General features: G+C 37.7%; 2 protein-coding genes across 2 annotated transcripts; both read right to left on the reverse strand.

The window, feature by feature from the left end:
• Positions 1-458: 458 nt before the first annotated feature.
• LOC121519877 (GTPase IMAP family member 9-like) lies at positions 459-6,466 on the reverse strand. The gene is made up of 2 exons (XM_041802974.1): positions 5,668-6,466; positions 459-1,054 (listed from the first exon to the last, which is right to left on the reverse strand). The coding sequence occupies exons 1-2, from the start codon at positions 6,464-6,466 to the stop codon at positions 459-461; spliced, it is 1,395 nt and encodes a 464-aa protein (XP_041658908.1).
• A 7,808-nt stretch (positions 6,467-14,274) lies between these two features.
• Positions 14,275-15,192, reverse strand: LOC121519879 (GTPase IMAP family member 4-like). The gene has a single exon (XM_041802977.1). The coding sequence runs from the start codon at positions 15,187-15,189 to the stop codon at positions 14,275-14,277; it is 915 nt and encodes a 304-aa protein (XP_041658911.1). The 5' UTR covers positions 15,190-15,192.
• Between the last annotated feature and the right edge of the window lie 10,253 nt (positions 15,193-25,445).

Here is a 25,445-nt window from a genome sequence, read left to right on the forward strand (position 1 = left end):
CACACTAATATCATTAATAAAAAATAATAATAATAATAATTCATCAGACTTATATAGTGCTTTTCTAGGAAACTCAAAGACGCTTTACAGAACAAAACAAAAACAAAAACACAACACAAATGGGACAGGACGAAAAAAAATGAATGGTTAGGAGTCATATGCATTGTTAAACAGGTAAGTTTTGAGTGATTGTTTGAAAGTGAGCACAGAGTCAGAGTTTCTGATATGGAGGGGGATTGAGTTCCAAGGGTGGGTGCGGCGATGGCAAAGGCTCGATCCCCCAAGGTCCGGTGCTTGGATTTGGTGATGGGATTTAGGAGGTTGGAGTCAGTGGAGCAGGGGCAGCGGGAAGGACGGTGGTGCTGAAGAAGGACTGTGAGGTATGGAGGAGCCAGGTTATGGAGGGCTTTGTAGGTGATGAGCAAGACCATGAAATGGATGTGCTGTTTTATGAGGAGTCAGTGGAGCTGTTGGAGGACAGGGGTGATGTAGTCTCTAGAGCGGGTGTGGGTGAGGAGGCGGGCAGCAGAGTTCTGGATGTATTGCAGTTTTTGTAAGTCGGAGGAAGGGAGTCCATAGAGGGGGCTGTTGCAATAGTCGAGTCTGGATGAAATGACGGCATGAATGAGTGTTTCAGCAGCAGAGGTGGAGAGTGTGGGACGGAGATGGGCGATGTTGCGTAGATGAAAGAAGGCTGTTTTAGTGACATGACAGATGTGGGGTTTGAAGGAGAGAGTGGGGTCGAAGATAACTCCAAGGTTTCTGATCTGCTGAGAGGGGGTGACTGTGTGGTTGTCGACAGTGAGAGAGAAGTTCTGAGTGGAAGGGAGGAGGGATTTGGGTCCGATGATCATGATTTCAGATTTATTGCAGTTGAGTTTGAGGAAGTTGGTGGTCATCCAGAGTTTTATTGCAGAGAGGCAGTTTGTGATGGTTGGTACAGTTTTGGGGGAGATGGATTTGGTGGAGAGGTAGAGTTGTGTGTCGTCGGCATAGCTGTGGAAGTGTAGTCCATGTTTGAGAATGATGTGTCCAGGGGGGAAGAAAGGTGATTCTGTGTTAAGGAAAGGAGTTCACATTTTGAAAAAAGCACAACAGCATAAATAAGTACATTTTTTGTTGCTTTGATAAGAGTGGGTATTACTCAGATTAAATATAAGATATGTTTATCACAGCTTAACTTTACAATGGACCATGATTTTGCTGATCTCCATGGGTCCCCCATTTTGTTGGGGCCAGATACCCCTCCCCTTAAACTCCTCGTATGCTCATAGCTTTCACATGGTGTCAAACATTCATGGATCTGCCCCTGATGGGCAAGAACAGCGTTCTACTGCTGATAGAGGGGATGCATGTGGCGTCACAGTCCAGCTGAGTGTCTGCAGTTCCAGCCATTTAGTGGCAGAAAGCACAAACTGATGACTGAAGTCAGCAGGGAGTATGCACCAACATCAATCTTACACCATGAGGACATAAATCAAAAGTAGTTTAGTCACACAGTTTGACCTGATATTCCACCACCAGTGTTAAAGAATCATCTTGAAATTGCAGTGGCTGCCCAGCGTATATCAAATCAAATGTTCAGGTCCACAGCCTTTCCTGTTTATGTTTGTCTTGTTCACATCTTTCATGATAAGAAGGGGGAGACACATTTAAATGGCACGCACAACAAGGCAAAACCTCTCTCTCCCTCGTGTTTACAGTCAGCTCAACCAAAACTTAAAACAGGTCAGGAATGTCTCAGACTGGTTGGGAGCAGCAGATCCGACTGTGACTGGTCCTTGTTGGGAGGGGTGATATCAGTTTTTCACTGATTACTGATTTGCAGGTATTTCCAGGTTCATTTTAGGTCATACCAATATATAAGACCTAAAAACCTAAAACCCCAATCCTGAGGACAGACTTTGATGTTTAAGGAGTGAGAATTAACAAAGCAAGGCTTCAGCTGATGTAGATTTGTTGGTCCTGCCTAAAACCCCAAATTTTCCCTGCTGTGATGTTATTACGGCCTGCAGCTGACAGACTCTCACAAAGGGAGAACAATATGGCGGTTAGCATTCGAGTTAGCATTCAAGTGGTAATTAATTATGATAATGTAATTCAGTTTTAAATGGATAAAAAGACATTTAATATCAGGTTTACTGGTGTGGATTTAATCATTAAAGTCCCAAAAAGTCCTACGAGGTCCAGGCTCACAGGATTCAAAGGCATCAGTAGCATCAATGGTAAGGTACAACGGCTAGCTTCAAGAGGAAAAACAAAAAGGAATGATTTATGGTTCAAAAGTTATTTAACTTTAGATAAACTGTGTCACTTCTTGTCTTGTACAACAGCGTCAGTCTGGAAGGCATTTTAACGATCACATTCAGAGAAAGACTGTGTTGCAGACACCATTCTCTGCTGCTGCAGTGGGTCCTTTGGTTCTTCTTCGCTGCTCTAACAACAGTAGCAACGTGCATGCAGTGTTTTCCGGCCGCAAAGAAGAATTGGTTTCTGGTTTATAGCGCTAACATTTAGCATGGCTAAACAAAGCAAAATATAAAGTTAAACCAAACAGTATCGGATCTGTGCATAAACTCATTTACTCCCTAATATCAATACCTGCATTTTAAGCAGTATGGGACGTATTTCTGACACTGGTATTGGATTTAGAACAGCCCTAACAATGAATTGAAAGTGTTTTGCTTGTTCGTGCGAGTCGTGTTGGCCCTTTTTATCATTTCATGCAGTTTATATTTAGATGTTATCATGTTAAGTTTCTGCTTATTGCCTTTATCTAGCCAATTTCTATTAAAATCTTAAAGTAAAATGGTTTCACTACAATAATTTAACAATTTCAGCAAATGATCAAGAATGATCAAGTTAAAAGATGCACAGCACAGAGGAGGATTATACAAGGGAACAATTCAAATTCACCTTATGTGAAAGGACAATTTTTAAAATCAAACATTAAAGATTAGCAGTATTCAGAGTGATTTCAGAGCTTTTAAAGCTTTCTCCTCTTTAAAAATGCATTAACACAGATTTATGCTTCTTGTGCATGGACTGAAAATAGCTTGATACCTGATAGCTCAGACTGAGGTGATGTGGGATGCCTTCATCTGGATTGGGTTGGTTGTGTAGACACAGTCTGACAGGCATATATATGAAAGATAAAGGATGCACCAATATCACATTTGTCCAGACCAAGTACGAGTACTTACATTCGGGTACTCATTGATAAAGAGTACATACAATATATGAGTACTTAATAATGTCATAACTGTTCTTTTTATTATTTTAAAGGTTCATTTAATTTTTATAAGATGTTCTTCATGCGTTCATGTGACAGTTTGTTGGCACATAATCTTCATTCTCCTCTACTTTTGTCATCCTCATTTATGTTAAATTATCATCAAACTGCAGACATGGCTCCAATTTAACTTCATACTCACACAATGAGAGGCTAACAACATGCTTTAAAATGATACAGAGTGCAGAATCTGCAATGTTTTATGAAGACAGGTACTTTGGCTTGTCAGCCTCATAGCTCACTGCATGTAAGGATGCCAAAAAAATTAAATATATAAAATTAATTACATAATTCATTGAAATTAATGTTAAAATATACAAGCATTCGTAAAAATTAAACAGTGATTGCATTTAAAAGGATTAAGTAAAAGACAGGAAATTATTTTTCATACTTGTCTCCCTTTGATTTCAAATAAACAAAACCACAGTCTGCATGACTACATTTCATTGATTTTACTGAGATCAATTACATGGAAATAAACCATGATACTGTAGTTTGGTTATAGCCCAAATATTTCAGTTTTATTTAGTATTTTCTATTATTAATAACAAAAACCAAACAAACAAAAAACGAGAAGCCACCATGGTACAAGTGAGTGATGACAATGAAAAACAAAATCAACTGGGTAAAATAATGGTTACATTTTATAACATTACAGCACAGAGATTATATTAATATATTTGCCCTCTGCAAAGCCATGATATATGTGGTTATGATTAAGGCATGGTTAATGTGTGAAATAACACCAGTTAAATGCATAAACACTCTGTACTGACCTCTCTAAAAACACGGTTCTGTCTGTAGTGTTGGACTCACCTAAAAACTGTTTCTGTTTCACATTAAAGGCCTGAGTCCACAGCTGGTGATTTTAGCTCTGGCAGCACTCACAACCTCAGTTCAAGGACATTTCCCTTCACCAGCGTTTATTGTTGCTAAGTTATGAATGCTGGCTAAAGCGTTGAAATTGCATCCCTTGGTAGGTGTCCTGAGTCAGTGGAACTAGTTTTTGATATATTTTTATATCAGAGAAGGTCCACAATCCCAGTCAGACACTCTGTCTAAACTGTCATGCAGCCACCCACCACTAGTAGCTGCTATAGCTGTTTTTAACGACTCCTGCATAGCTGCAGGGACGCTCTTTAACCTCCTGAGACCTGAGCTTTTGGTTGGAATGCATTTTTAGTTTCTCACAATTATTTGAGATAAGTATGACCTGACAGGTGTAAAAGCTCAGCATTGTCTTTGAACAGGAATTATTAGTATTTATTTTTTTCACTGAAAATTGAAATTGGAAAAAGCATTACCTTCCAATAAAAGTTTTCCAAAAATTCCATGCAAATCCCTGAAAATGTTCAAGATAAATCCCTGATTCTAATCAAATTCCCCAACCCCTCTGAAATTTCCATTAAAGATGTAGAATATTTCTAGAACTTCCAAAAAACATTCCATAAAGTGTTTTCCAAATTTTCAATAAATTTCATAAATTTCCATGAAATGCTAAAAAAACTAAATTTGAAAACAAATTTCCTGTATTTCCATAAAAATACTTAAACATATTAAAGCATGCTACCCAAAATTTCTAAGTGAATTCCATTACAATGCCTAAAAATGTCTAAATAAATTCCCCCAAACCAGTTTTCTAAATATCAATATCAATGCCAAAAAATAAGAAAAATAAAGGGCTTTCAACAAACTTTGTCCAAAATTTGGTTAAAAATTTTAAAGAAATGATCTGAAATTTCTGTGAAAATTCTTAAAAGTATACAGTTATTCCATTAAAAGTATCAACAAAAAAATTTTCACATATTTCCCAAATAATTTAGTAAAACTGAAAAAAGCCTCAGCATTCCAATAAAAGTTCTCCAAAGATTCCATATAAATTCCCAACAATTTTCATGCTACATCCCCAGTTCTCATCAAATCCCTCATAATCCCTGAAATTTCCATTAGAATTTTTGAATATTTCAAAGAGAACCTCTAAAGAAATTTCCAAAGAAATGTTTCCCAAATTTGCAGATAAACTCTCCAAATTTCCATGAAAAAACCTAGAACTACCTCAGCAAATCAACCCCAAAATCAAATAAATTTCCCAAAATTACAAATGCATTTCTCAAATGTTTATGTGAAACCCTGAGGGACTTTTATTAGGATTACAGTCTCACATGAAGATGAGTGTAACATAAAAAAACTTCATGTATTGCAGATTATTTTTTTATACAGCAGCTCATCTGGACATGTAGGACAGATCAGTGGTTTTGACATGTGCTCAGGCAGGATGTCAGGCAAACTTTAGCGATCATTGCCTTGATGATAGAAAGCTCTTATCCACGTCACAACAGCAGCCCCAACAATTTCCATTAACCTCGTCAGTAAACGAGTGCTGTTCTCTGCTCCAGATCTGGCTTCCTTCTCCTGTTGCTCCCTCAGCTTCCTCATTTCCTCTTCCATGTTCTCATCTGCTGCTTTCCGGGCCTCTGTTTCCCTCTGCAGTGCCTCCTGCATTTGGCGTATTTGCTCTCGGTTCTCTTCCATGATTTGTCGACTCTCATCTTCAATCTCCCTCTCCACTCTCTGGAACATCTCAGTGGTGTAATGTTTTCCTCCGTTCCTCTGTGTGATGTTTTCCACCTTGAAGAGGAACTCTCTGACCTGATGATGGTCCTCTGAGTTATTGTTGAAGACGTGGTACTGGTTGTTGCATCTCGCCACCAGCTCCTGTAGCTCTCTGCTGTCTCTCAAGAACACTTCGATAGGTTCCCCTCTGAGCTGGTCACCATGAGTGAAGAGGACCATGCTGAATTTGTCTGCTTCTCGTCCAAAGATTTGCTGAAGTTTCTGCACTGTCTTCATTTCTTCTTCTGTGAATCTGTCCAGTTTGATGACGATCAGGAAGACATGGGGTCCAGGGGAAGCATAGGAAAGGCACTGGACGATATTTGCACGTGTTACCCTTTCATCAGTGTTCATGTCATACAACCCCGGAGTGTCGATGACACAAACCTTTTTACCAATCACTTCAGCAAATGCTTTAGAGCAGCGTAGAGTCACCGCTCTGGGGGTAAACCTGGAAATAAACTCAGTGCTTCCCAGAATGGTGTTTCCTGTGGCGCTCTTCCCTGCTCCGGTCTTTCCCAACATCACAATACGGATCTCTTCATTATTGTATCGGGTCATTTCTGCTGAGATGGGAGAAAAGAATCAAGCATTTAGCACTCCGGGCATTCATAAGACGGCACAAATTCACCTAGAGCAAACGCCGCCTGTAAGGGGCGATAAAGAGGAGAGCTCTCTGGAGCCAGCCGAACTGGGGGCCAGTGGAGGTTTATTATTAGTCGTTTATTTTTGACCTTTAACCACTGTGATCAAAGCTTCAAACAGTTTTGTTGTTGCAGTGCAGTATAGCCTTTTTCAAACTCTAAATCTCTTTCTCCATCAGAATTACCTCTTTATTTTGGTCATGTTAACAATGTGGGTGGGCGCACTAAACTAAGTATGAAATGAAGTTTATTTGTATACTACTCTTCACAGACTGCAGTCATAAAGTGCTTTACACAGAAAAAAACTACAGAGAATAAAAGTGATAGTTGTGAAATCACCACATGATCACAACAGTCATAACTAGGGCTGAACGATGTTCAAAAATAATCAAATTGTGATTTTTTTTTCCCCCAATATTGCAATTGCGATTTGATATACAATTATTCCTTAACTTTCTTTTATTCCTAAACAAGGGTTGAACAATTCTTTAAAAGTGTCTAATTCTGATGATTTTGACTTGTATTGCAAATTGGATATGAATTATTGCATTGAAGGGTTTTTTTTTTAATAAGAAGTTCAATAAGAAAAAAGAATAAAAATAAAGAGGGTAGGTTTTTTGTAGACTATTCTAAAAAAAATGACACCTGAATGATTGCATAATATGTCATGCATAACATCTCTGCTGCTAAAAGAAGTTTAAAACTGGCATTTTGACACAAATTTCAGGTCAAAGAAATATTGCACCTTTTGCAATTTGAAAATTGCAGCAGGCCATATTGTGATTTAATCTAATTTGTGGTTAATTGCCCAGCCCTAGTCATAACAACAACAATATAGCATGAAAAAAGGGGGCTAATATCATTAGAAACACATGACACACAATGTAAACAGTTCATATTACATGAAAAGAATGACAGAGTTTGCAGAGCGCAAAGACGGGGGCAGCTCATTCCACATTTTTGGTGCAATGACTGGAAAGCTCTATCACCCCAAGTCTTTAGGTGAGTGTGTGGGACAGAGATATTCTAGTGTGTTTGATCTAAGGGGGCAGGATGTCTGGTAGGGGTGGATGACTTCTGACAAATAATCTGGAGCGTGACCATCCAGGGATCTGTAAGTGAATGTGAGGATCTTGAACTTGATTCTGAATGTAATGAGGAGCCAGTAAAGGGATCTGAATACAGGAATGATGTGGGAGAATACTCTGTTAATACTCTGACTGCAGCGTTTTGGACTGATTGGAGGCAGAAAAGTGTGGATGTGTTGAGAGGTGAAGAGTGAATTACAATAATCAATCTGTGATGAGATGAAGTCGTGTATGAGCATTTTAAGTTTAGTGGGGGAAACTAGTGATCTAAGTTTATTTATATTTCTAAGATGGGAAAAAACATGATTTTGTTTGCTGTTTGATGTGATTATCAAATGTAAAAGATCAAAAATAACACAGAGGTTTCAAAGACTCGGGCAAACAGCATTTGAGAGGCAACCCAAATTCTGCAAGATTAAGGGGACAAACTTTTCCTGTGCAACAAGTAAAACCTGAGTTTTATCATCATTGAGCTGTAAACTAAACCATCAGGAAAGAAATGTCAGACTTCAGAGCTAAACCACGACGTCCACGAACATCAGGATGCCTGAATATTAAGTAAAAGACAATAACTGAGACATGCTCATAGGAATAGAATAGAAAATTATGAGAGACAAAGAAAAGGGTTAATAGTGGCAAAAATGGGTTAAAAGAAGCATAAAAATGCCAAAAAGGGCAAAAGTTGGGAAAAATTGGCAAAAAGAAGCAAAGAGAAATGGCAAAAAAAAAAACAAGAAGAGGCAAAAATGTCAGAAAAGGGGTTAAGTGGCAAAATTGTGCAACAAGTGGCAAAAATAGATTTTAAAAAGCAAAAGGAAATTGCAAAACGGCCAAAAGGGATGAAAGGGGGTTAGATGTTGCAAAATAGGCAAAAAAAAGTGCAAAAATTGGTTAGAAGTCGCAAAAGCAGTGGCAACCAGAAAAGCACTCAGAGAGCGCAGAACTCCACAATTAGCCCTATCTCCCAATCGTAAAGAATCCTTTAAAAAAAATCCTTGATCCAGACGGTGATCCAGATCACTCCCAAAATCTAATCAGTTCTTCCTTATGCCATTTCTGACATTTCCTGAAAATTTCATCAAAATCCGTCCATAACATTTTGAGCTATGTTGCTAACAAACTAACAAACTAATGAATAAACCCACCCAATCACATAACCTCCTTGGCGAAGGTAAAAATGCTAGTAAATGGGTGAAAACAACAAAGAGAAGAAGGGAAAAATGGCAAAAAGTGGCAAAAATAGCAATAATGTGTTAAAGTCTCAAGCTTTTACCCCGGGGATATTAGTCAGGTTGAACTACATGGCTGTTCTTTTACTGAATGAATTAAAAATGACAGCCTCTTCAAAAGAAACTTAAATCTTAGCTTGTATCAGATCTGATAGTCTTAAAGTCTAATACAGTCAGACCTACGATGGCGTTCTATTTTATATTAACCACATGACACAAAACATGCACATTACCGCCTGAGAGGGAAACTGTCTTAAATCTTCCCACATGCAGCTGTGGTTAAACCAGTGTGAACCAGCGTCTAAAAAGCGTTAATGCAACATCAGTCTTAACATCCTAAAAACTAATGAACAGTATCTAAAGACTTCAACATTCTGATCGATCTGGGAAAGAAGTTCTTTTCTACTTGACTTACCGTTACTGCCGGCCATACTTGGTTCAGGAGAAGAGCTTGTCTGATTCTGAGATGGAGAAGTAGAATAAAGTCATCCTCAACGCCATATTCCCCTTCTTCAGGGAGTCTGTGCAGTAAATAAAGCGTAATTCCCTTTTTTTCTATTTTATCTTCAGAGACAGAATGCAATCAGCACATCCTGTTTACCCCGCCCATCCGCAATCACAAGAAATTATCCACTTTCCCAGAAATGTTGAGAATTAAAGTCAATCTAAACTTTGAAATGAGCAAAAAACAAATAGAGTCATCTTCATCAACAGTGGTGCTAACATGCACATTGAAGCAACATGCTGCCTTAGTATGTGATTTCTGATCCTATGGTCAGTCAAACACACGAACGCCTGAGATTTCTCTGATAATCTCTTTATTTATTCATTCAACCAGATAAAGACCTATTAAAATCAAGATCTCTTTTATAAGAATGACCTGGCCAAGAGGTCAGCAGCACACATCATAATAAATAATACATATTCAAGAGACAAATAATAAACATTATGTTAAAACAAACAATAAATAAAAATTAGAGCTAGTTCACATTGTAAAGTCCAGTAGTGGGAATCATTATAAGAATTTAAAAACCCAAGCACTGTTGCATGGTCTCACATTGTCTGTCATTAAAGATAGAGCGGAAGTTTTCCAGTGACATGAGTTCATATGGGTTCAAATCAGTCTGGAGAGAATTCCATGCAGAGGTGAAACAAAACTGAACGCTCTTTTCTGCTGTTCAGTCATGACACGAGGAACAAGCAGATGAATGATATCACTAGAGTGCAAAGCGCTATGGCTTTCAGTTCTTTGAAGAAGAGTACATAAATAAGAAGAAACTGAGCCAAGAAGAGCTTTGTGAATTAGAGTCAGCCAGTGAGTGTACCTGTGAGCCCTCAGAGAAGGCCAGCCAGGTTTGGCATTTAGCAGCTGTATTTGTGCTGTGTTGCTTTCTAAAACCAGATTGGAAAGGTGATAAAATGTTATTTGTGACAAGACAATCCATCAGTTGATCAATGACTAATTGTTCAAACACTTTAGCAAGAATACACAGTTTGGAAATGGGTCTTTAATTATTTACATCTGAAGGTTCGCCCCCTTTTAACAGAGGAAGAACAAAACAAGTACCAATCAAACATTTGCTGAGAGGTGAGAGCTGCAAAGGAGTGTTGTCACAATACCAAAATTTTGAGTTCGATACCAAGTTCAATATCATGATACTCAATACTAAAACCATACTTGAAACTTGAAACGAATCTAGTAAGGTACTCGATACCTGATAAATCAGAAACAGGATGTTTACAAGGGATGGCCACATTTTAGAACTGATATTTTGTTAACGTTAACAAACAATATACTTGCCATCTGTTTCATGAAGCCAATTTGTGCTTTTTCACCACTTTAGAATTATGAATTGTGTGTCCTATTTTGTGTGTTTTTAAAATGTCTTTGAATGTTAGTCAAGCACATTTAACCCAGTGATATTTGTTTTAAAACATGTTGACTATAAGCAGAGGGGCTGCACAGCGGCACAGGGGATAGCGTTGTTGCCTCATAACAAGAAAGTCGCTGGTTTGCTTCCCGGTCAGGGCCTTTCTTTATAGTTAAGAAAAAATGACTAAATTAGCTCATTAAAACACACCCTACACCAAACCCATATGCACACAAATTTGAATCTTTTGCTCCACTTTCTACCAGATCACCAGGATTAACCTGCTTTGTTGTGTCCCAATGGATGCAGGTAACACTCGGTATCTATTCAATAAATCCATAACAGTTAATTTATTAAAATGCAGCATAGATAGTGTTGTCCTTTTGCATCAGCTGTATCGGACATGATTTTTAAACATAAATTTAGATCACTGGTTCCCAACCTGGGTTCTGGGACCCCCTGGGGGGCGCCAGAGATCTCAGAGGGGGCGCAAGGCTGTGCCTGCTCTGAGGTTGTCAAGATTAGATTTGTATATATAACTAAGATTGTGGCGAAACTTTACTTAAATAGTTCATACAAATGTCTGTTGGTATAATAAACATATATAAACCTATTTTCTTTGCGTTTTGTCTGTGAAACAATTAAAATTGATGTTGATTTTTAACAGCAATCAGTCACTTTTTAATCCGTGTGGGTCTCTGGGGTGTTTTGGCTTTTCTTAGGTATAAGTAGGAAGGGCTCTAGGAAAAAAGGTGGGGAACTACTGATTTAGATAATATTGTTAGCTTCATGTAGGCTATCATTACACTTGTGTAGTTTGAAGTTTTAACTGTTTACCAGTGTTTCCCCTACCATTTCATTACAGCCCCCCCCCTGTACATCGAGTCAGTTTTTTTTAAATTGTATTTTCTATATAGCGCCAGATCACAACAGAATTCATTTAAGGATACCTTTCCTATAGATCAGGCCTATACCTGCTCCCTTTGTTAAACAAGCTACATATCCTTATGTCATTTATCTTGTTTATATGAATTTATTTAATTTCTGAGTCCTGGTTTTCTGCTCGTTCCCTCTGACTCCATGACCAGAGCTTAGCAACCCCACACACTTACTGACCAGAGAGCCTGCATCCTCCTCCCCGTGTCAGCGCTGAGGTCTAATGTTTGCTAGGATGCCTTGACTGGCTAGGAGTGGATGATGTCATCAGGCAGGGCAAGAGGAGCTTGATTCTTCGTGAGTTAGAAGCCATGACAGCAGCATGTGTGCTGTACATCTCTCTTCATCACCTTTGATTGAATAAAAACCACACACACATTTAACTTATTTACCTTCTTTACCGAACACATGTAACTGCCACGTGTTATTATACCTGGATGTTACTAAAGCCCCTGGACTGTTCATCTGTACAGGAACACTTCCATATCGTCACCTACTCAAAAGAACCTTTTAAGAAGTCCATACTTCACCACATGGACAGTGATCTGAAAAAATAAAAGCTGCAGTATCGCTCAGTGAAACTATCCTGATGTGAAAGCCTGAATTAACTGTCTACAGGTTCTAAAAAAGTAATTTGTGCAGATTTTTTGCACACAAGAAAAACATGTCTTGTGTGCAAGGACCTTTAGATGGTCACAATGAAGAGTTCATCTGTCCTCATTCTGCAGCGACTTCCTGTCTCACTTATCGACATGCTGTAGTGAGATGTCACCAGCAGGTTGTAAGAGCCTGCACAAGTGACTCTACCTGAACAACCCTCTGACTCCCTGTGCAGAATGTGATATAGCATTCCTAATGTCTCTAAGCAATGAGTTAGACGCCATGCAGATCTCTGAGATTTACCTCAAGGGCTACAACAAAGCCTGGAGAAAACCGCTCTGCTGCAAGCTCAACTTTCAGTCCAACAGAGAAGAGAAGACACTTTGGGACAGTTGACCCACTTTTATTTTCAAGCTCAGCAAGAAGTTCACAAAAAAATGAAAGGAAAAATGAGTAGATGAATTGAAAGGTTTACATGAGAAAGGAAACAAGAATAGATTCCAGAGCAAAAACAGGAACATCAACTTCAAATGATTATATTTCTGAACTTCAAACAGTCAAAGAAAAGAAAACTTAACTGTTATATAAGCAATAAAATGCAATATTTTTACTGTTAAAGCCAACCTCGGTTAAATATTCAATAAGCTTCATTTCTACATTTTTGGAAATAATCTATTAACACTAGAATTTTATTCCAACAGCTCAATGAATATGTTTTTGGAGAAATAACATGGTTAATAAACCCACACTTTCTGCCCACTTTGCCCCTCACTGTGACAGACACTGCCCTGTGGAGTTTGCTTATAACTTTACTCAAACTGGTTGTTTGATGTCATCTTCTGCCTTTTTTCAGTCTGTTTACCCAGGATACCTTTGGGTTTGTAGGTTGTGTAGCCTTAAGTCTGGTTTATGCTTTTGTGTCAAGTCTAGGCTGTGGTGGCCAACGCCGATGTGAGCACTACTGGTGAATCCATGTCCCTGGTAAAACTCCGCCCAAGCACGACTCCACAGTGGGATTTTAATGCCCGGTCCTGTCGCCACATTTCCTGCTTGTTCATATAAACCTTGGCTGCTGAAACTGAGTGTTTAATGATGGAGTATGGGCTGATAATTATCTAGCAGTAGTTGATTACACTGCAGTTGTGACAAAGCAAAAAGTGAGGAGATGGAGGACATGGTCGCTGAGATATTTTGGATGTTTGCATGTAGATTACATAAGTTGCATAACCGTCTGCAGCCATTTATCTCTCTGCAGAGACTACACTCAGAGACTGGAAGTCACCAGCGCTCCACAGTGGACCAGTCACTTGCAGTCTGTGTCATTTTCATGTATAGTTAGATTTTTGAGTAGGTGCATGTCAGCCTGTGTGGTAGACCTCTGCAACGGGTTCAGGGGCTACAGTGAAGGCCAGCAGTTCTCCTTTTTTTTTTTGAGCCCCACTCCTTGTATGGAACAAAGTATAATGGTATTGGTTGTAAGGTTTAAATCAAATTTTACCAGTTTTGGAGGAGACAGGGCCTCACATTCTGCTGAAATGTCTGACACCCCCCAAAGACGGTCCCAAATCAAAGGTTGGGAACCAAGGGTGTAGGTGGCTAGCATAGCATAGCCTCAACACAGAAGCATAAATCACTGTTAGGAATTGTTGTGGGTAGAAATAACAGAGCAAAAGTTAAGTCAGAGTTTATCAACATGGGAAAAAACTGAAAATAATTTCCCCTTGAATTAGAAACTAATCATGACTATTGATCATGATCACAGTGGTGATTAAAATAATCTTTAAACTGCACTTTCAGTCCCTATCAGCATTAAGGGCCTCATTCATCTGCCATTCTTAAAGAGAAATTTCAGAACATTTTTATCTGTTCTCAGCCAAGAACAAAATCTAAGAACACCTGTGAGCACTTTAATGCACATTTGAGTGCTGAACTTACAGCAAAATGACTGATTTTGCACTTAACAGCTCTTAAATCAAGGACGTATTTTTGGCACTTTGCCCATCAGAGCAACAACAGAGTGAAGAAAAGCACTGTACAGACCCCTGTTATGATCCCAAGTACTCTAGAGCTGTTCTCTGCTTCCTTCCTTGCCCTCCTCTCCTGCTCTTCTTTCAGTGTTTTTATTTTCACTTCTTTTTCTTTCTGCAAAGCTTCTCTTTGCTGTTTCTCTTTCTCCAGATCACCTTGTGCTTCTCTTATTTGTTGCTGATATTTTTTCTCTATTTCCTTCACCAGTTTCTCCCTTTCTTTGTGCATTTTCAGCTCTTTCTCTCTCAGGATTCTTTGTTTCTCCTCTTCGATCGCCCTCTCTGCTTTCTGGAAAGTCTCAGTGGTGTAGTGGTTTCCTCCGTTCCTCTCTGTTATGTTTTTGATCTTGCTGAGCAGCTCTCTGACCTGAGACTGATCCTCCAGGTTGTTGTCAAAGACGTGGTACTGGCTGTTACACCTTTCCACAAGCTCCTGCAGCTCCTCGCTGTCCTCCAAGAACTTCTCTATAGACCCTCCTCTGAGCAGGTCACCATGGGTGAAGAGGACCATGCTGAATTTGTCTGCTTCTGGTCCAAAGATTTTCTTAAGCCTCTCCACCGTCTTTTTTTCCTCCTCAGTGTATCTGTCTAGTTTGATAACAATCAAGAAGACATGGGGTCCAGGAGCAGCAAAAGAGATGCACTGGGCGATGTTTTTACTGGTTTTCTCTTCATCAGTACGGGTGTCAAACAGACCTGGAGTGTCGATGACAGCAACCTTCTGTCCATCCACCTCACCACTGGCCTTGGAGCAGAATATGGTCACTGATATAGGGGAGAACCTTGATGTAAACTCTCTTCTTCCCAGAATGGTGTTTCCTGTGCTGCTCTTCCCAGCTCCGGTCTTCCCCACCATCACGATCCGGATCTCCTTATTGTTGTATCTCATCAGCTCTGATCAGATTGCAGAAAAAAACATGTATACAATTAAGTTTCTTATTTTTTAAATAATATTCATAACACTTTTCGACACATATTGAAACACAACAGAAAGTAGAAAAATCTTACAAAGAAACAAGACACTAATATGAATAAGAAAATGATAGAGTGAGAGATAAAACATAATAATAATAAATTAAAATTAGAGAGTAAAACCTTTGTTATATATAATCAAACACAAGCAAACTACAAAATAACACATGAAACAGGAACACAGAGAGAGAAGGAACAGAATGGCGCTAGAAAGTTAAGGGGCAGATTTACTAAAGAATAGCGCAGCTTTTTGTGCAGTTTTTTTTTAATAGAAATGGCAAAAACATTAGCGGCTAATCCACAGAGCACATGCAAAGAGGAAATCCACACCAACTGCACATAAAATGCAGGCAATCTGCTCAAGCGAGCAAACAGCGTCCTGTCCCATTTGCATGTACGTAAATGAGGAGTAGAAGGAGGAGTATTTTAAATTCTACACAAAATCACTCCTCTGACATGCAAATCAGCCTCATTACAATAGAACCTAATTCACAAAGGGAGGCACTAACTGCAACAGGCAGTGAAAGTGGTGAGGACAACACCAAGGATCCGTTTGAATGGTTCAATTTGCTTAGGAAGGTTCTTAACCAAGTGAAACGACCCATGAGTATTTTAATGTCGGCCATGATAAAGGCTGTTCATATTCTCTAAGTGATAAGGAAAGGAGCTTCATAACTTCCTTTATTCTCTCCTTTAGCCTAGGAAACACTGGACCATCCTTTAGCAAAGGAGAGATGGAGACGACCCACAATTCTTTGAGCCAACTTTGATTAGAGTGACACACCTGTTGACCACTCATTAAAACACTCAGTATGACAGCGCCGATTCAAACAATAATTTTCACTGTCAAACAGATGAATCATGTGATAAATGGGAGGAAATAAGGTGGATATTACAGACATGACAACTATATCGTCCCACATAGCCATAGCGGCTAAATTGCACAAACTTTGTATTTATCATTATTGTTGTAATACAGAGATGGTGTGTGTGTGTGTGTGTGTGTGGGTGTGTGGGGGTGGGTGTGTGGGTGTGTGTGTGTGGGTGTGAAGAGAGTCTGCTTAGGGCCTCACTTTGGCCAGGGGCAGTCCTGAGTGCTATTCTCTGCAACATTCAAAGTGGATGTGTGAACTTGTTTTGGCTTCCAAACTATGAAGACAGTACAGACTTAGACATAACGTGTGCAAGAAATGCCACACCAGAGTGAAAAGACATGATTTTGTTTGATGTGATTATCAAATGTAAAAGAATGATCAAAAATAACACCAAGGTTTCAAAGACTCGGGCAAACAGCATTTGAGAGGCAACACAAATTCTGCAAGATTAAAGAGAAAAACTTTTCCTGTGCAACAAGTAAAACCTGAGTTTTATCGTCTTTGAGCTGTAAACTAAACCATTAGAGAAGTAATGCCAGACTTCAGAGCTAAACCACGATGTCCACAAACATCAGGATGCCTGAATATCAAGTAAAAGACAACTACTGAGACATATTCGTAGGAATAGAGTAGAAAATTATGAGAGACAAAGAAATGGGTTAATAGTGGCAAAAATGGGTTAAAAGGAGCATAAATATGCCAAAAATTGGTGAAAAGAAGGAGAAAAAAATGATTAAGAAAAAAAAAGGAGAGGAAAAGGGAAACAAAGGCCAAAAAGTGGCAACAGTGGGTGAGCATTTGTAAAAATAAAAATGATAATAAAAATAACAGTCACAAAAGAAGGAGGCAAAAATCTCAGGAAGAGGGGTTAAGTTACAAATTAGTTCAATAAGTGGCAAAAATAGTTATAAAAAAGCAAAAACAAAAAAAATGCTAAATGGCCAAAAGGGGGATGAACGGGGTTAAAAGTTGCAAAATGGGCAAAAGAAATGGTACAAATTGGTTAGAAGTTGCAATAGCAGTGGCAAAAATGCTAGTGAATGGGTTATAACAACAAAAAGAAATGTCAAAAATGTTTCAAATTAGATGAAGAGGGGAAAAATGCCCAAAAAGTGGCCAAAATAGCAATAATGTGTACCCCGGGGATATTAGTCAGGTTTGGCTACATGGCTGTTCTTTGACATAATGAATAAAAAATGACAGCCTCTTCAAAAGAAACTTCAATCTTAACTTGTATCAGATCTGATAGTCTTAAAGTCTAATACAGTCAGACCTACAATGGCGTTCCATTTCATATTAATCACATGACACAAAACATGCACATTACCGCCTGGTAGGAAAAACTGTCTTAAATCTCCCCACATGCAGCTGTCTCCACATCTGTACAGTTTAATTATAAGAAGGTAAACCAATGTGAACCAGTGTCTAAAAAACATCAATGCAACATCAGTCTTAAGATCCTTAAAACAACTCAACAGTGTTCAAAGACTTCAACAATCTGATCGATCTGGGAAAGAAGTTCTTTTCTACTTGACCTACCGTTATTGCCGGCCATACTTGGTTCAGGAGAAGAGCTTGTCTGATTCTGAGATGGAGAAGTAGAATAAAGTCGTCCTCAACGCCACATTCCCCTTCTTCAGGGAGTCTGTGCAGTAAATAAAGCGTAATTCCCTTTTTTTCTATTTTGTCTTCAGAGACAGAATGCAATCAGCACATCCTGTTTACCCCGCCCATCCGCAATCACAAGAAATTATCCACTTTCCCAGAAATGTTGAAAATTAAAGTCGATCTAAACGATGAAATGAGTAAAAAACAAATAGAGTCATCTTCATCAATGGTAGTGCCAACGTGCACATTGATGCAACATTTCTGGTCCTATGGTTAGTCAAACACACGAACACCTGAGATTTCTCAGATAATCTCAGAAATATTCAGAGTGATGGGGCTGCCTTGATCAGTCCTTGGATTATATATATATATATGCCTACACGTTTTAGTCAACAGTTTATCCCATCCCAATATTTCACTCACCTACCCAGTTTATACACTTGTGAGTACAACTCTAATGAATTGGTCTGTGGTTGAGAAAAAGCACAATCAGTCATGCAGAACAAAGGTATATTGTGTGTCTGAGAAGTTGTTTGAAGCATCTGAGTACATCTCATGACAATTCTAGCAAATTTTACAATGTGCATTTTTAAAGTTACTTAGCGTATATATATATTTATATATATCTGCAAAGGGTTCAGGGACTATGGTGGAGGCCAGTGCTTCTCCACCTTTTTTCCCTTTTTTCTTGTATAAAAGTATCACGGTATTAATTATAATGTTCATATCAAATTTTTAAAAATTTTGGAGAAGACTGAGCCTCCAATCCTGCTGAAATGTCACAGTATATAAACTTGCAAAGCATCTTAAATACTCTTTAGATATGTACAAGCTTTTGTTGGTTTATTTCTAGTTTTGACAGGGGTACAGGATGGTTCCCAAACTGTGTCCAGTCTGAGACCCTCATAAAACATTAGCCTACACTGGAGACATTTTATTCTTCAAAATAATCTTAGACACTGACGACAAATACCAAAAAATAAACACACCACTTCTTCAGTTATTTTCTTATTTATTTAAGAATGAACTATCTTCATTTTACTAAATGTCTTTTTATGAATACTCTTACAGTTTCTATGTTTTCTTTTAGAAACTTAATTTTAATAGGGGGTGTGCAGCTACTTTTAAGGGATAAAAGACTCGTAGTAGCTGCTCTCTTCTGTTGGCAAGAGTGGTGTGTGTTAGATTTTTTGAGCAATTTTCACAAAACAGAAACATGGTTTTTAAAACTCAGCAATAAGTTACATCTAAAAAGCCATTAAAGTGTCACAAAAATGTTAAGAGGTGATTTTTAATGCTGTCCCATTCAAGATCATAGTACTTTTTCATAAGTTTTTATTTAGTTTTACTTTTGGTTTAAAATTTAAATTTAATTTGATTAGTTTTTATTGCTGGTTGTTAGTTTATTTTAGTTTTGATTTATTTGGTTTTTATTTAATTTTTTTTTTTTTTTTTTTTTAGTTCAGTTTTACTTTGTTCTAGTGTTGGTTTAAATTTTTTTCAGCAGTACAGGAGGGACACTTGCCAGGGATGAGACCCAAAAGGGTCAAAAAAGTAGAGCTCAAACAATGACATTCAACCATTTTACTCTTTACAGGCTTTGGCGTTCATATCAGTCAGTCAGCTGCTGTCAAAGACTGAAACTGACGACATTTTGTTACTTATTTTATTTAATTTTAGTTTTGTAGGCACACAATACAGCTTTACTTGTTGGGGGGTGGAAAGTTTATAATAAGTAGTTCTTGTGTTTCAAATACATGGGCCAGACATGGCCATCGAACAGGCCGGGTGGATCTGGCACCGTGTAGTTCCTAGAGCACCTCCTCTTTTAGCATTCTTCATATGGGATGGAAATAAAGTAGCGTTGGTTCGTAGATGTAAAGCAGAAAGCCAGGTGTGCCAGTGTCCAGGTTGTTGTTAATGCCATGGGATTTCTCAAACTTCATCGGGTTATCCAACCATGCGTAGACCGTACTCATCATGGCATCCATGTCCAGAGCATAGTTCATCATAAGTTTTTGTTGTTGAGTTAATCTTACATATCTATAATAACCTTGGTCCCATTCTTCCTCATCTTCCACCATAGTTTTTGGGGATCCTCACCAACACCTCCTGGTGATCGGGGGTATCAGGACCCCTCTTTGTTTATTTAGACCATAATAAAACACATACAGGTAGAATTATTGAGGTTTAACTCACTTCACCAAAACACGTTTGTTATATTTCTGTCTATAAAATATTTATTAAACATCATATAAAACTATCCTATACAAATATTAACATAAAAGTGAGAATACATATAAAGAATGGTTGCTTAAACAAATCCTGTGTTTATTGAAGGAAAGTGAAAATGTCACACCTGAATACTGAGTTATTAATGGAGGAACAAGAGTAAAACTGACATTCAGTTTTGTTTTTAATGTCTCGATTGTTTTGTATATTCTTTGGAAAATTAGGGGAAAAGTCTTTAATGTCCTGGGATTTTCTGGGACTGTTCATATATTGATCAGACGTTTCTATTGTAATTTAAGATTTATATCTCAGAATAGAATTAAACCTGAAGCTTGTACAGTAAATTTACAGTAAAGTTTTCTCTGAATCTCAAAGACTATTCAAGATTGTATTAGAAAGTTGTGTTAAAGGCTCAAGTACTCAATATTTCAAAGAATCCAACTCAACCACTAGAGGGCGACACACGGCCATTTTCATAATGATGAATTACTGTGCAGCGAGGCCATTTAGAGGGTCCTTCATGAATACTTTGATCTACACTGATCAGAACACCTAAAAAAAACACCTACTTTAGAATTATTCTACTTACTCATCCTGGTTGGTGTGTTTGAATGCACATGCTACACATTAATATGGAGAATTACAGGACCTGAAAACTAGTTTTAGCAGTTAAGGGTCATTTTGAAATAGGCCTGTAGTTTTGGGGCAGAGAGGGGTCCAGATTTGTTTTTTCTTTTTTTTTTTTCTGAGAGGTGGTTGAATGGCAGCATGTAGAAAATATGATGGGACATGATCAGATTCTAATGAGTTATTGATAATTAAAGAATGTATGGGTCAATAGAATCTGTTGCAGATTTGAGCAGATGGGTGGGTAAAATGTCAAAGAACTAGAGGAAATTTTCATTCTTCTACCCAGATTGTTTAGTCCTTGTAGGGAGAATGGAGATCACTTTTCCAGGACTGCTTGATGAGGTGAGCAGGAAAAAGAGGAAGAAAAAGATGGGAGTGATTTTGCTTGGATATTGTTACGAGATCTGGGATCAAACACTGACCATTGAAAGGTTACAAGGACTGTTTTAATCCTGTCTGACTTCAGTCTGCAGCTCCATACTCACTTGTATGTGCTGTAGCGTTAGGGCTTGTGGTTTCCTGCACCTAGCAGGCTGCGAGAACTCTGAGCTTCAGCATTACTCTACATCTCTAAGCCCCCCTTGTGTGTGTGTGTGTGTAAGAATGAGCCTGCTATATTTTAGAAAAGAACTGAGAGAGATGTGTGGTCAGAAGAAAAAAACCCTCCTCTATGACTTTATGTCCACAATAATCGCACAAGAAAACAGAAAAATTTAAGGCCACTAAAGCTTCTAGGGTTACTCCAGAAGTTTTGTTGACAAAATCCAAGCAAGATCTAAAATTGGGGTTTAAAAAACTTTTTATTTTCCCAAAGCTTCAGCAAAAATATGTACCAAAAATGCTCAAGAAATTCAAAAACAAAACCTGAGCTGATTAATTCCAAATTTCATTGAGGAGTACATTCATAAACAGCAAAAAATATTGATGATATAAAAATTTGAATGATTACATGAATGAAAAATGATTTAAAAATCAATTTAAAAGCAAAAACAAACATTGGATCAACATGAGAATATAGTACCAAAAATTGAAAATGGTCAAAAACCTTCATAAGTTGAAACCACAAAGATAGCTTTTGGATTTATTTAGTTCTCCATCTTGGACCATAAACTGTTGATTCTAACTGGCTGGTGCTACCCTCAGTGAGCAAGCTCCTTCATGGGTCTCTCAGACTTTTTCTAGCCCTTGTAGTACTCATCGGCTTCTATCTGATCCCTCTTTTGTAGAGGTCCTTCCTTTCAGCTAACAAGTAGTTACAACCCTGAACTGGTTTGTTCACTGATAGGAGTTATCACCGATCACCTACAGAAGGACCAGGACTGAACAACAGGAACATGCCAATCAGAACCTGTGGCTGGACTCTGCCAGAGAGCCCCGACAGAACAATTCAGGCCTCTTCATAAGGTAAGCTAGATGCCCGCCTGTACTGTGATTTCCAAGAAAAGTAATCTTAGAAACCAGACATTAGGGGGAAACCCTATGTAGAATCTAAGTTTAGAGATTAGAAGGTCACTATAGTTTACTCAGAGTTCATCCAGAGGGTCTCTTGTGGTTTCACCTCCACTTGTCTCCATTGTGCTGTATCATGTTTAAATAAAGGTGCCTGCATCATCAGGAAGCTCTTCACATCTCTGCCAGTCACAATGTTTTTTGTTTTTCTTAGAGTGGATAACCTTTATAAAATCTTCCACTGCCATAGAACAAGGGCAAAAAAACTAAATCCACATACAAAAGTTAACCCGCCTGTTGCTAGGGCAGATTAGGTCATGTCATACTCTGTTATATCTGCTTAGGATAAATGTCCATCAAGCCTCCATAAAAGAGCATTAAACCATGGTGCTTTTCTTTCAGCTTCAGGAAAGTAATTGAATAAACACCAGGAGGTCGATTCTCTCAACAATATCATCGATCTTGCTAACAAAAAGGAAAGGAATCTGTTGCACTTATCATCAGAAGAAATTGAGGTATTGGGTGATAGAGAAGAGACAACATGATTAGTCGTTTCAAACAGGAATCTTGGATTCTGTTTGTTCTGTGTTACAAGATTAGCAAAATAGAAAGCTCTAACATTCTTAACCATACTATTATATTCAGTTAAGAGCTCTTTTGGGTGCCGATGGTGGACTCGAAGACAGGTGGATTTCCACAACAGCTCCGCTTTGCAGCATGTTTGCTTGAAGGAGCGGAGGACGGCTTTTCCAAACAAGCCAGTCTGGATTTCAATGGAGCAATTATATCCAAAACAGAAAGACAGTGCTCATTAAAGGACTGTACTTATATGTAAACATCACCATATAAAGACAAATGGTAGGAATGAAAGGAAGCAGAAGTTTTATGCAGTGAGATGGTTAAGGATGCGAGATTTAATTTTATGATGACAGGGTGGAAAATCAAAGTTAAAGGAGGGATTAAACATAATAGAATAGAATAGAATAGAATAGAATAGCATTATGATCAGAAATATAAAGCTTCTCAGAATAAACAACTTTAAGCCAAATGTAAAAACAAGGTCTAGCATGTTCCCTCTAACAGGAGTAGGATCTGTTACATGCTGAGTAAGATTAAATGATTCAGTTATGTTTTAAAAATCCTGTGGCACAGATAGCCTAGACCACTGATCATCAACTGGAGGCTCGGGGTCCACATCAGGCCCCCCACGGCTTCCCATCCAGCCCCCAGAAGGTTGGTTAAATTCAGAAAAAGTGCTGAGGAAAAAAATAATTGATGTATTTAGGGTATGTTTTCTTTCTTTCATTTTATGATCCCTACAGATATTTAAGTAACCCCAAAATAAGTGATATTGAAACATTTCTTTAAAGACTGGCTTAATGTTTGATCATTTTTACAAAAATCCAACTATTATTAACCATTATTAGCAAATAAGATGCATGACAAACTTACTCATTCTTAATTAAAGCAGCAGATTTCAGCCTGAATTTAAGCATCAAGGTTTTATTTTTCACAGCCTGAGAATTAAAACAAATTTCTTTTTCCTTCATGTGTTTCTCACCGATGAGAACACAACATTTTCATATCAAACTACATGTCAGCCCCAGAAATATGTGGCGTATCTCAATTGCCCCCTTGTGGCTCGCCACAGTATAGGGACTGAGTTCACTGCTAAAGGCTGAAAATAAGGTACATTTCAAAGACAGTACAATTATTCAGACAGAAATGTTTCTTTTATTTAGTTAATCTAATGTGCTGGCCCTCACAGTGTCTGCATAGACATAAGATGGCCCTTGTACAAATGTAGTTGATGACCTCTGGCTTAGTGGTTTAAGGTGCGCCCCATATACGCTGTCCACCTGTGGCATGTTGAATTATGTAAAAAGCTGAACTGGACTCGAGTCTGTTTGCTGAGTTGGTTCAGTTCATTTATGCTGATTCTGGTGCAGGTCAAACAACTGCTGAAGAAGGGGCTAATATGTACGTTTTTAGTTTGACTCTGGGGTTCTTCGAATGTTGTGAAAACAAGAACTGACCTCGATCTGACCTAACTACAGGAAGTACTGTGTTTTAGTGATTAAACCAGCGACTATAACCAGTCAAATATGTGTTAAACACCACAGACAGACCTAAAGGAGCTTTTTAATTCTTCCTCTCATCAGGCTGCTGTCTATGAGAAATAGTAGTAAGGTGGATACATCCAGCATTTCCTAGACTTTACCTGGACATCACTACCAGATAGGTAATGAGTGATCAATTTAATGGTTTTGGATGTTTTTAAAGAGCAGCTGGTTGGATTTTATGTAATTCTGTAACTGCATCACAATGATCTGGATCAGGGTTGGACTGAGGTCATCCACAGTATTAAATGCCTCCCAGAGGTACTACTTTGATTTTTAATTTGTTTTAAAATATGTTTTGAATATACTTTGTATTGTATTTAGTTATTTTATTAAAATTGAAATTTATTTTCTAACTTATGAATGTCTTTAATTTATGTTCTATTACATTTTCTTGTTTTTTATTTAATTTTGTTCATTTGTTTTTTAATTCATTTATAACCTCTCTTTTATATGTGTTCAATATTAATTTCTTTTTATTTTTTCTTTACATTAAAACCAAAAATATATATTACTTAATTAGGTAATTACTTTTATTCATTTTAGAATTGTTTTATTTTACTGAAATGTTATCTTTTATTTTCCTTTATTAAATTTATTTATCTATTTTTTTTATTTCTCAATAAAATAATTGAAATGTATTTATACTTAATTTGTTTTATTTTAATCTTACTTCCTTTTTTATCTTATCTAGATCTATTTTATTTTTCTTTATAATCTACTTTTCTACTATTTTTTTTTATTTAGTTGTTTCTTTTTTAGTAGATCCAATTGGCTGCAACCGCTTCTAAAAATAAATATATGCATCACTAAATGCAAGTTAAATACCAAGTAAATATCATGTTCAAAAAGCAGCTTGAAATTGATTTAATTCTGTGTTTATGTCATTAAATTAACTATTTGTATTTGAACTTGAATTTAAAAACATGGATATGGGCATAGCAAATAATCAGGAAAGCAACATATTCTTCCTTTCACTGAAATATTGGTAATGACAGGGTTAAAATGAAAATATCCAATAATCTGTAACAATTTGGCCCTTTGGCATTAACAATAAGATTAATATCTGGTAATCAAAGTTGCCCATCCCTTGCTTACCTGGATCCTTTTGATATGTGACACATTTAACATAAAGTTTGCTCCTCACACGACTCCAATAACTTATTTCATTCATTTTAAGATTTGTTTGTGGCTCAGAATTCTTAGTATTTATCTCAGAGTGATGTTGGGGGGTTGAATCAAACTTAGAGGTGATTATT

This window comes from Cheilinus undulatus, linkage group 13, assembly GCF_018320785.1.
Source record: "Cheilinus undulatus linkage group 13, ASM1832078v1, whole genome shotgun sequence".
In the NCBI taxonomy this organism is placed as follows: domain Eukaryota; kingdom Metazoa; phylum Chordata; class Actinopteri; order Labriformes; family Labridae; genus Cheilinus; species Cheilinus undulatus.